The sequence below is a fragment of the Scyliorhinus torazame genome, chromosome 13 (genome assembly GCF_047496885.1).
Source record: "Scyliorhinus torazame isolate Kashiwa2021f chromosome 13, sScyTor2.1, whole genome shotgun sequence".
Classification (NCBI taxonomy): Eukaryota; Metazoa; Chordata; class Chondrichthyes; order Carcharhiniformes; family Scyliorhinidae; genus Scyliorhinus; species Scyliorhinus torazame.
In genome coordinates this window covers 214,990,759-215,003,560 of record NC_092719.1, presented here as the reverse complement: position 1 = coordinate 215,003,560, position 12,802 = coordinate 214,990,759, and the positions used below count along the sequence as shown (strand labels likewise).

Genomic DNA, 12,802 nt, shown 5'->3' with positions numbered 1-12,802 from the left:
ACTGGCACTGGAGCGGGTCCAGCGGAGATTCACACGGATGATCCCAGGAATGGTAGGCCTAACATACGATGAACGTCTGAGGATCCTGGGATTATATTCATTGGAGTTTAGGAGGTTGAGGAGAGATCAAATAGAAACTTACAAGATAATGAATGGCTTAGATAGGGTGGATGTAGGGAAGTTGTTTCCATTAGCAGGGGAGACTAGGACCCGGGGGCACAGCCTTAGAATAAAAGGGAGTCACTTTAGAACAGAGATGAGGAGAAGTTTCTTCAGCTAGAGAGTGGTGGGTCTGTGGAATTCATTGCCACAGAGGGCGGTGGAGGCCGGGACGTTAAGTGTCTTTAAGACAGAAGTTGATAAATTCTTGATTTCTCGAGGAATTCAGGGCTATGGAGAGAGAGCGGGTAAATGGAGTTGAAATCAGCCATGATTGAATGGTGGAGTGGACTCGATGGGCCGAATGGCCTTACTTCCGCTCCGATGTCTTATGGAGACTCAGTCACCGAGCACATTCTAGGTCGATGGATCAATTCTTGTGCATTAAGGTAAATGGTGATTGGAAGAGTAAGTGGGGAAATCTAGCCATGATCGTGTTGAATGGTAGAGCAGGCACCAGGGCTATGCACCGTCTTGTGCTCCTATTTTTTAATTTCTCTCCATCTGTCGTCTCAGGTGCTGATAAACATTGCATGGAAATGATCAAGGAAGAGCAGGAGAGTTTCCCCGCCCATGTCCTGGCCAAATGTTAGCCCTCAGCCAAGATCACTGAAACAGCGGGCGCGAGTGAACGGGCTTAAAACTAAGTCCGCTTTCGGGCGTGTTTGGCGGGCGTTTGTCGGCGGCTGCAGTGCTCAGAGTCACCCTGTGATTCAACCTTTTGGCCACTGGTGCTTTGCCGTTTGTTTTGTCCTCGGGGACTTTCTTGCTGCCGAGGCCGCACTGAGAGGGGTTTCCGGCTGCCGGTGTGATCTCACCAGCAGGCACGCTTGCTCGCAGATCGGGGCGCCATTTTGTCCGGCAGCCCCAATCTTTCTCCTTTCAATCCTCTCCCCCCCCCCCCACTGCTTCCTGCCCACCCCACTCCCCAACCTTGCTGAGAAACCCCCCCACGCCCCTCCTCCAATTGGCAAGGCTCCCCCCAGACCCGGGGCCAGCCCCTGCCAACCCGACACGGCCTGTCTGGCACTCTGGCAATGCAAGGGCAGCATTGCCAGGGTGCCCAGTGGCACTGCCTGGGTGCCAGACGGACAGTGCCCAGGTGCCCAGGTGCCCGGGGGAGTGCCAGGGTACCACCCTGCCCTGCCCACGACAACCTGGGGTTCTCTAGTGCCCTGAGAGACCCCCCAGGCGCCGTTAAGCCTGGTTCACATCTGTGTGAAGCAGCATTGTACGGCTCCCTGGCGAGATCTCGCCAACTTGGCCCATTGGACTCATTTAAATGTACACATTGGATCAGCGCGACGGCCGATTTGGAGCTCTTGTATGATTCAAGCAACAGGGTCGCTGAATTGCACCCAGTATATCTGTTCATTTATCTCACAGCCGTATGTGAGAGCTTGCTGTGCACAAATTGGCTGCCATGTATTCCTACATCACAATAGTGATACTTCTAAAAGTGCCCCATTGGCCATAAAGCCCTTTGGGACACCCCGACGGCAGACAACAAGGTGAGTTATTTCCTTATTTCCATCGCCTGAGCACAGACTGCTGACCATAACTAGACCTCCCCATGGAGTGAGTTGTGTTGAGGAGCCTTGTCACAGACTCCCATGGTCACCATATCCCAGTATCCACGGCCATAATCTCAACCTTCACCCGTCGGAACATCATCCTGAGGAAATGACCCCAAAGCAGGTGGGGTTTTTACTCAAAAATAGTATTTTTGGGAGATGTTGGAAATGTGAATCCCCCCCCCCCCCCCCCACATCATGGAAACGAAATGTTCCTCGCTCTCGAACTCACTTGGGGAGCTTGACAAAGCACATTGTTGACATTATTGACCTACCCACTCTCACATACTTCACAGTCCATTGGAACATTCTTGAACCGCCTGGTAAGAATCTTTTGTTGCGTCCTTCACAGCGAAAGGTGGGACATTGTGTCCTTTCATTTAAAGCTTTATCTCCTAGAAATGCTTCATGACCCTGTAGCAGCCCTGCTTCCACTAACAACACCTTGGACCCGATTAAATCTACAATCCTACACTGACATTGTAACCACAGTAAAACCTGGCAAATGTCAACTGCTGTTCACTGGGCAATATTCCTCTGCCACTCAAGCAGAAGGTTGTGGATTTTAGGACAAGTCCAGACATTAGAGCACAATGTCTTGGCTGAAAATCCAGTGCCAGGGAATCCTTATGAAATTGACAGGCCGAGGCTCCATCTGTTCACTTGGCAGATATAAACCGCCCCAAGGCACTGTCTCGAAGAACGGCGAGGCATTTCCCCAAATGTATTCCCCAACCAAGGGCAGAAACATCAACTATCCGGTTGCTATCCCATTTCTGATTCTGGGATCCTGCTGTGTACAGGTTGACCACCGCGTTTCCCACATTACAACAGTGACTACACTTGAAAGTAGACTTCAGTGTCTGTAAAGCAGTTTGAGGGGTGAAGGGAGGACGAGCAAAGTCACAGCTTCTTGGATGAAGTGGATAGAGAGTAAAATGCAGTAGAGAAAGGGGGCGTAAGACAGGTGTCCGGTGGGCAACACAATTGAGAACCAGGCTGAATGTAGAAAGTTCAGAGGGGAAATGATAAAGGGAATAAGTGAAGCAAAGAGAGTAAATAAGAAGAGACCGCCAGCTAACATAAAAATGAATCCATAAATCTTCCAATTGACATTGTAAGGATCCTCCTGTTAATCCCTGTTTGTCCCCTGTTTACTCTGTTTTCTTTTATTTTGGCTTTTAGAATTTTTGTACCTGGACAATTACTGGGAACTACGCCTTTAAGATGGACATCCCCTTTAATTTTTTTTAAAAGGAATCCAGCAGGATGTGCTAGCATCGGTGATGACTCATCGTGATGGACTTGGCTGTCGGCCAATGAGCTGTTTACTTTGCTGGGCTCTTGGCTGATAGTCTGTGCTGATTGGTGCTGACTATTCCGGATTGTTCGACTAGGGACAGGAAGGCTTCATCTGATTTTTAGTTTTGTGTTAAACCAAAGGCTGGAGGGTCAAAGTCCTGATCTCTCTCTCTTACCTGATGGGACTCGGTATCAAGGTTCAAAGTAAAGACCTTTTTCTCTCTCTACAGTCAGACTTACCTGAAAGGAAGTTCAGTCCAGCAGTAGCTGTAGGCAGGGCTAGTTGTTTAAAGAACCCTCTTTAAAATCTTGTGAAGGAAACTCTGTTTTTCCTCAGTAAAGCAAGGTGACATTCTGGTGGAGTTGGAAACAAATAAGAATTACACAGGCCTGAGGCAGATCTTCTGAGTGAAGGCCCAGGTTAATAAAAGTGAAAGCAACTCCCTAGAGGGAATCCTGCAACCAGGGAATACTGGCTGAACACTCCTGTCAGGGGATCATCTCTAATGAAACACTGGGCAGCACAAGTGGATAGCACTGTGACTTCACAGCACCAGGATCCCAGGTTTGATTCCCCGTTGGGTCACTGTCTGTGCAGGGTCTGCACATTCTACCCGTGTCTGTGTGGGTTTCCTCCGGGTGCTCCGGTTTCCACCCACAGTCCAAAGAAGTGCAGGTTAGGTGGATTGCCCTTAGTGTCCAAAAAGGTTAGGAGGGGTTACGGGGATAGGGTGGAAGTGAGGGCTTGGGTGGGTCGGTGCAGACTCGATGGGCCGAATGGCCTCCTTCTGCACTGTATGTTCTATGTTCTAATCATGCATTGGTGTCTTTGATCCTTAAGTATCCTGGGAGAACAGCTGCTACAATGACCTAAACATCCAAAGCAAGGACACTCATCTTCCATTTCATATTGATCCTCTTTACTCCGACCCCTCCCTCTGTTTGTGTATGTCTTGGGTGTGTTTAGGTAGAGGGTGGGACGGTAAAAGGGGGGAATGTAGATTAGCTGCCCATTATTCTAATATAATTATTGCATGTCTTAGCTATATTGTTGTTATAAATAAACAATTGTTACACATTCACTTACAAATCTGGTGCCCGTAAGTCATTGGAGCAGTCAAGGGCCAAAGGTCTCAGAAACCTTATCCATATTATTGGTTAATTTACTAGTGTTGGGACTCTGGGGCCTGTGGGACTGGAATTGACCGTGCACTAACCCAGGGTGCCGTAAGAACCTATAAATTGTGGATCCCATTAGGGACCAAAAAGGGGTCTGCGCTTGGAGACAAGGAAATGGGAAAAATATGCTGATTGATCTGAAATGAGAATCCTCAACTCGAGACTCCTACCTTAACGCCATAACCCCTGATTGTCTTACTGATTAAAAATCTGTCTATCTCAGCCTTGAACACACTTCGCGACCCAGCCTCGACAGCTCTCTGCGGTAAAGAATCCCACAGATTCACAACCCTCTGAGAGAAGAAATTCCTCCTCATCTCTGTCTTAAATGGACAACCCCTCACTCTGAGATTATACCCTCTGGTCCTAGACTCTCCCACAAGGGGTAACAACCTCTCATCATCTACCCTGACCAGCCCCCTGAAAATCCTATATATCTACAATAAGGTTGCCTCTCATTCTTCTAAACTCCCAATGAGCATAGGCCCAACCTACTCAACCTCTCTTCGTAAGAAAATCCCTCCCTACCTGGGATCAACCAAGTGAATCTCGTCTGGACTGCCTGCGATGCCAGTATATCTTTCCTTAGATATAGAATTCTCATGTTGGTGCCAGAGAACTGGAGAATTGCAGACATAACATCCTTGTTCAAAAACGGGGAGCAGTATAAGTGCATAGGTCGGTCAATGTAACTCTGGCGGTGGGGAAGCTTTTTGAAATGAAAAATGAAATGAAAATCGCTTCTTGTCGCAAGTAGGCTTCAATGAAGTTACTGTGCAAAGCCCCTAGTCGCCACATTCCGGCGCCTGTTCGGGGAGGCTGTTACGGGAATCGAACCGTGCTGCTGGCCTGCCTTGGTCTGCTTTAAAAGCCAGCGATTTAGCCCTGTGCTAAACAGCCCCTTAATTCTGGACAAAATTAACAATCAGCTGGACCAGTGTGAATTAATGAAAGGAAGTCCGTAAGGATTATGTTGCATAAATTGTGTTGAGCTAAATTGATTGAGATTTTCAACGAGGTAACAGATAATGTGGTTGATTCAGTACACATGGACTTCCAAACGATACTTGACAAAGTGTTCGTACCATAGGTTTGTCAGCGAAGCTGAAGGCCATGTAATAAAAGGGATTGTGGCAGCATTGATACAAAGTTGGCTAAATGGCAGGAGACAGAGTATTGCTGAATGATGGTTTTTGGATTTGAGGATGGTGTACAGCGGGGTTTTCCGGGGGTTGATGTTAGGATCACTGCTTTTTCTTGATATAAATTAATGACCTTGGCTTGGGTGCACTGGTCACAATTCCACAATTTACAAAATGGCAACAAACCCAGAACTGAAGTATTATGAGCTGTGAAGGGTGTAGTGATGGACTACAAGAGGACATAGCCAGGCTAGTGCAATGGACGGACATGCAAAGAAGGTGAGGTAAAAAGGAAAAGGAGATCGGGTGGCCCTGTTAATAAAGGGCGAGATCAGTGCATTAATGAGGGAGGGACTTAGTTGCAAGATCAAGAGCTTGGGTGGAGCTACGAAACAGCAAGGGGCAGCAAACATTCATAGCCCGCCAAATGGTTGTGGTAACTTCCGGCATGGTATAAATCAGGAAATTAGAGGAGCATTTAACAAGGGTGGAGGGGCTTTAATCTCCACGTAGGTTGGGTAGAACTGATTAGGCACTAATGCTGTGGAGGATGAATTCCTGGAATGTATGCAAGGTGGTTTTCTATAACAGTATGTTGAGGAACAAACTTGAGGTTCGGCTATTTTAGATCCAGCATCTTGCAATGAGAAAATGCTAAAGAATATAAACCCTTAATATGCCAGAATTTCACCGCGAGCTTGAAAGTGATATTGTTCATTCATGGATTTATGAAAGGAAAATCCTGTTTGACAAACTTGCTGGAGTTTTTATAACATGTCACATAGTATGGATGAAGGAGAACCAGTGAATGTGGTGTATTTGAATTTTCAGAAACTTTTGATAAGGAGTCAGCAACCAGAATTAGAGCGCATGGGATTGGGGGAAATAGACTAGTACACATTGAGAATTGGTTAACAGACAGAAAGCGGAGAGTAGGAATAAACAGATCATTCTCAAAGTGGCAGATTGTTACTATCTGTTCCTGGGGTACGGCAAGGATCAGTGTTTGGTCCACAGCTGTTCACAAGCTGTGCAAATGATTTGCATGTGGGGGCCAAATGTACCATTTCCTAATTTACTGAGTAGGAATGTGGGTAGGAATGAAAGTTCTGAGGAAGAAGCAAGGCGGCTTTAAGGGGACTTGGACAGGCTGAGTGAATGGGCTGGAACATGGCAGATGGAATATAATGTGAAGTTATTCACTTCGGGAGACAAAATAGAAAGGCAGAATATTTCTGAAATGATAAGAGATTGGGGAGCATTAATGTCCAAAGAGACCTGGGTGTCCTTGTCATTGAGTCACTAAACGCTAGCGTGAAGATGCAGCAAGCAATTAGGAAGACAAACGACATGTTGGCTTTCATCGTGGGAGGATTCGAGTACAGGAGTAAGGATGGCTTGCTGCGGTTATATCGCACCTTGGTGATATCTCACCTGGAGTACTGGTCCCCTTATCTAAGGCGGGATATATTTGCCATACAGGGAGCGCAATGGAGGCGCACCAGATTCGCCTGGGATGTCTGAAGAGGAGAGATTGAGCAGACTGAGTCTGTATTCCTTAGAGATTTGAAGAATGAGGGGTGGCCTCATTGAAACTTACAAAGTCCTTACAGGGCATGATAGGGTGGATGTAGATAAGGGTCTGGAGTTTCCGATCCCCCAGCCGGATGTTTCTGGGTGGCGCGCCTCGCTGACAGCGGGATGCTATCCTCCCGTCGCTTGTCAATGGGACTTCCCATTGAAACCAACCCATGCTGTCGGGAAACCCGTGGGTGGGGAGCATAGGCAGCGGGGAAAGTGAATCGCAACGGCCAGAGAATTCCAGCTAAGATGTTGGGGCCGGATCTTCCATTGGCCCACGCCGAAATCGGGAAAGGCGATTTAGCGGAGAATAGGTTCCGACGTCAAAATCGCGGTGGGCTCCGATTTGACACCAAATCGCAATTCTCCATCATCTCAACAGCAGAATCAACATTCCAGAACGCAGGTACAGTAAACACCTTTTCAATATCATTAGCGGGTATTTTCCGGGGCCTCCATCGATTCTCCGCCTCCGATGGGCCGAGTTCCCGACGGCGAGGTTCACTTGTGCTTTTAATAATCGTGAAACCGGTGTTGTGGCTGCTGCGGGAGAGAGAGAAGGGGGTACGGCAAGTGTCCAACATCACCATAGTTTGCTGACATTTATGTCGCTAGTTGGGGGGCTTCTGCCAGGGCCGCGGGGGAGTAGCAGCGGGTGGTCAAGAGGTTGGCTGTGGGGCGACGCGGTAGCCCAGTGATAAGCACTTTTGCTCAGCGCCAGGGTCCCAGGTTCGATTCCCGGCTTGGATCACTGTCTGTGCGGAATCTGCACGTTCTCCCCGTGTCTGCGTGGGTTTCCTCCCACAAGTCCCAAAAGACATGCTGTTAGGAAATTTGGACATTCCAAATTCTTCCTCTGTTTACCCGAACAGGCGCCAGAGTGTGGCGACGAGGGGATTTTCACAATAACTTCATTGCAGTGTTACTGTAAGCCTACTTGTGACAATAAAGATTATTATTATTATTAGGGCTGTTAGCATTGTGTGCAGCCGGCAAGGCAGTCGTGCAGCTGCACACAACTCTAACAGCCCACTTTAAATTTAGGGCCACGGGTCGTATAGGTGTCCCCGTGACCTCTTGCCCCAGCCGACCCATCAGCTGTACGGGCGCTCTCCAGCACAACCAGTGCCGTCTGTTGGCAGGGATGGTGAGCGTGGGGAGTGAAGTGTGTATGTACGGCTGCAGCATGTCAGCCTCCTGAGTATCAATCCTGACCCCGGCCAATCCCGCACCGTTTCTCATTGGAATCGATTATGTTCCACGTGGCACTGGTGCGAGCCCCTCAACAGTAACGAATGGGTCCAGGTGTGGCACTGGTTTTTGCTATCGTGAAAGTTCATGAATTCTGCACCAGTGTCAAGACTTAAGTCTCAGAAATAGAGAATCCCGCCCTTGTTCCGCACTGTAACCAATCACTGTTTGTCGATGTACCGTTTGTCAATGTTCTCTGTTGATTATTCTTTTGTCTACTGTGTACGTTCCCTCGGCCGCAGGAAAATAATTTTCACTGTACTTCGGTACATGTGACAATAAATCCAATCAATCAATCAATCAATTAATCAATCAAACAAGATGTTTACTCTGGCTGGTGAATCTAAAACTAGGAAGCATAATCTCAGGAGAAGGGGTCGGCCATTTAGAGCAGAGTTGAGGAGGAATTTCACCACTCGGAATTCTGGTGAATCTTTGCAATTTTTTTCTGGAGAGTATCCAGAGGCTGGAGATGGTGAAAAGTTGAGAAAGTGGAAAAATGGCCCGTAGTTGCCAGCTCATACAACACAACTTTAAAAAATCTATGTCATGACCTGACCGGAGTACGAATCGTTGGCTCCGCTTGCTGACTATCCTGCTGCCTTTTGCTGGGGGGGGGGGGGGGGGGGGAACAGTGAGATTTATGTCCAGTCCCTTCATCCTTAACCGGATTCACAGGATTTGCCTCTGGGGCAGTCCCAGCTCACAGCAGAGAGAGAGAGAGGGGAATCTTAAACATGCACAAACGATGCCTAAGAGTCAGCCAGGAAATTCCTGACTTGAAAAAAAAAGATTTTAAAATCACATCTCTGAATGTCTGGGCATGTCTAACCTGCATTTAATTGGAAGCAGACGGTTTAACAAGAAGATAACACACACAGATACACATACACACACATACACACACATATATACATACACACATATACACACACATACACATACATACACACACATGCACAGACATACACACATACACATACACACATACATACACACATATACACACACATATATACATACACGCATATACACACACATATATATACATACACATACATACACGCATACACACACACATACATACACACACACGCACAGACGCATTCACACATACACACACACAGACATGCACAGACACATACACACACATACGCACATACGCATACACACACATACACATACACACATGCACAGACACATACTCATACATACACACATATACACACACATACATACATACACACATATACACACACATATATACACATACACATACATACACACATACACACACATACATACACACACACAGACACATACACACACATACATACACACAGATACACACATATATACATACACACATATACACACACATATATACACATACACATACATACATACATACACACAAATACATACACACATGCACAGACACATATACACACACATACACATACACGCACATACACACATACATACACACATGCACAGACACACACATATGCATACACACACACAGACACACACACACATACTCATACATACATACATACACACATACATACATACACACACATACATACACACACACACACGCAGACACATACACACACACACACATACATACGCATACACACATACACGCACACACATATATACACATACACATACATACATACACACATGCACAGACACATACACACATACATACACAGCCTTTTGTGGGGAGTTTACAACATAGCCTGATACCCCACAATGTTACTGCCCAGCCTGATCAATTTCAGTCCTGTCCTGTCCCACTTCAGCTGTACCCACCCATTGGGAGGGAGGGTGAAACTGACCAGGGTCAATTACACCTGCACAATGCAACTTACTCCACAGCCGAGAGTCAGAAAGATAGAGCAGAGTCAATAAAAAAACCTTTATCCCCCCCCCCCCCCACTTTGCTGCTGGTATTTATTGAACAATAAGGTGAGGCTGACCTGGGCGGCTCTGGAGGTTCCCAGTATCGGCAGAAGATGTAATCTCCATCGGCGTTGACGAAATGCGGCAGGTCCCTGTAGGGCAATCCTTGGGGGGTGAGGCGCTCTCCTGGCTCCTGCCACATCTCAGCGCCACCGCAACACCTAGCACAGATTTGGGGACGGGATGGGGATGGTAAGACAATGGGGAGGGGGGGTGGGAGGGGGGGGGGGGGGAAAGAAAAGAAGTCAAGATACGAATTGTTTGGGGGAGGGCGAGTGGGCTAGTGACCCCTGCCTGGGGCTAGAATCTGTGGCGTGCCCCCTTCCACTGCTACAGTGACCCATGCCACACACCCCGCAGAGGAAGGTGTGAAAGAGCAACAGAAGCTCCCGGCGCTGGCTGACCTTCAGTGACACACGTAAGGGACAGCGACACAATCAGCGGAACGCACGGGGAACTCTCAATTCGGCGGCAGGACGCCTCTCTGCCCGGGCGCTGCAACGATGCACTGTCACATCCCCTTCCCTCCGAAGTTGCTGGATTCCGAGCGCCCGCCTCTGGCGGTGCCCCTGCTGATTTCCCTTTTGCTAATTTGGTATTTGTGTTTCTAAAAGAGAGAGAGAGAGAGGCAGAGCCGGATACGAGGAGGAGGAAATTCTTTGTGTCATGTTTGTAGGCAGGCCAGCCGTGCCCTCTCCACCCCCTCCTCAATAAGTCAGGGCACAATAAACATCACTTCGATTAGCTTCGCTTAATTGGCTATCAATGTGAGATGTTACCAAGAAAACCCAGCCGGGAATTCATCAGAAACTTCGCCCAGAGAGTGGTGAGAATGTGGAATTGTAGCTCCCACAAGGAGGGGTGGGGGGGGGGGGGGTGATGTTAGCCAATGGGGTGGGCTTCATCATTGCCAACCCCTCAATCAGCCCTTTGCCAAAAGCTGGGTTTTAGTGAGAGGTCACTGTCGGTTTTGAGTTTGCCAATGGCGTGTCAACCTTCCGTGAAGGCTTCCAAACTCTGCCAGGGTGTGGACATTGGTTGTCGGCTGGTAGAGATGGTGATGGGTCGTTGACCCGAGCAGCTGCCCTCTTTACCCTCTCTCTCTCGTGCCATCCACCCTCAGACGCTGCTCTCGTTGACCAGAAAGTTTTGCCACCAATCTTGATGACGAATCACTGTTTTGGTTGTGATTGGGCAGCTGCTTTCCCAGGTGTTGATGTTCAGGGAGCAGGTACTTACGAAGCACTTTGAGATTGTCTTTGAGATGTTTTCTTGGGCCCCTGTGCGACTGGGCCTCCGGCATGGCTCTGAGTAGAGCCCCTGTTTGGGCAGCCTTCAATCAGGCACCTTGACGACATGCCCGTCCATCTCAGCCGATGTGAGATTATCATGGTGTCTATATCTGACAGGCCAGCCTCTTGGAGGACATCCATGTTTGTTCTCTTGTTCCCCCACTTGATGTGCAAGATCCTTCTAAAGCAGCATGGATGTCATTTTGGGGGGTCTATAAGTTGTCTGAGTTCCAGCACTGTGGAGAAACATAGAGAGAACAATAAACTTTCAGTTTAGCATTGGCTTTGAGATCATGATTTTTGAAAACTCAAGACGTTCTTGCCAAAGGCTGAACTCGCACATTGAATTTTATGGCATATCTCATCGTCAATGCCAGATTTTGGGGATCAGATAGCTTCTAATGTGTGGGAAGCAAGGGATATTTTTCAACTCTTAACATGAGGTTCAATTACAGGAATTACAATCGATACATTAGGGCGGCACGGTAGCACAGTGGTTAGCACTGATGCTTCACAGCGCCAGGGTCCCAGGTTCGATTCCCGGCTTTGGTCACTGTTTGTGTGGAGTCTGCACGGTCTTCTCGTGTCTGCGTGGGTTTCCTCCGGGCGCTCCGGATTCCTCCACAAGTCCTGAAAGACGTGCTTGCTCTTTGAATTGGATATTCTGAATTCACCCTCAGTGGGCGGGATTGTCTGACCCCGGGGCTGGGTTGGGGAATCGGCGGGCCGGGCGCGATTCGCACGATGCTGTCCCGACGCTGGTCTGCCGATTCTCCGGTGACCGGAGAATAGATGCCATAGGCGCTTTCGCAGTCGGCGTGGCGCCAGTCGGAGGCCGCTCTACGTGGCCTCCCCCCCCCCCCCCCCCGGCGATTCTCCGCCCGGGATGGGCCGCGTGGCCGCAAGAAAGCCCAAGTCCCGCCGCCGCCGTTCACATGTGGTCTTACCTGGTGGGACCTCGGCGTCCATCCTGCGGGGGGCTGCCTGGTGGGGGGGGGCAGGGATCCGACTCCGGGGGGGGGCCTCCCCCTGGCCCACGATTGGGGCCTACCGATCAGCGGCCGGCCTCTCCTGGTGGGGCCTCTTTTACTCCGCGCGGCCCCTGTAGCCCTGCCCCATGTTGTGTCGGGATCGGCACGGAGAAGGAAGCTACCGCACATGCGCGAGTTCGACACCGGTATCAGCAGCTGGAATGGCGTGAGTCACTCCAGTGCCATGCTGCCCCCCTGTATGGCAGAGGATCGCTACACTTACTGGTCCGATGACGCTGTCGTAAAAACCGGAGAGTTTTTACAACGGCGTCAACACTCTGCCGTCAGAAGGGAAAATCCCGCCCAGTGTCCCCGAACAG

At 48.9% G+C, this 12,802-nt stretch overlaps 1 protein-coding gene across 3 annotated transcripts in view; it reads right to left on the bottom strand.

The window, feature by feature from the left end:
* The window catches only part of LOC140388611 (monoglyceride lipase-like), a 104,816-nt gene extending 94,072 nt beyond the window's left edge, over positions 1 to 10,744 (bottom strand). Inside the window, exons 1-2 of one of the 3 annotated variants that reach the window (XM_072473048.1) lie at positions 10,564 to 10,744; positions 10,177 to 10,320 (exon numbers count right to left, since the gene is read on the bottom strand). In XM_072473048.1, coding sequence (XP_072329149.1) covers positions 10,177 to 10,301 — 125 coding nt within the window. In that variant the 5' untranslated portion in view covers positions 10,302 to 10,320; positions 10,564 to 10,744. Of the gene's footprint in view, positions 1 to 3,275; positions 3,390 to 10,176 lie in introns of all 3 variants that reach the window. The other 2 variants (XM_072473051.1, XM_072473049.1) reach the window with 2 other exon arrangements.
* Positions 10,745 to 12,802: the final 2,058 nt, after the last annotated feature.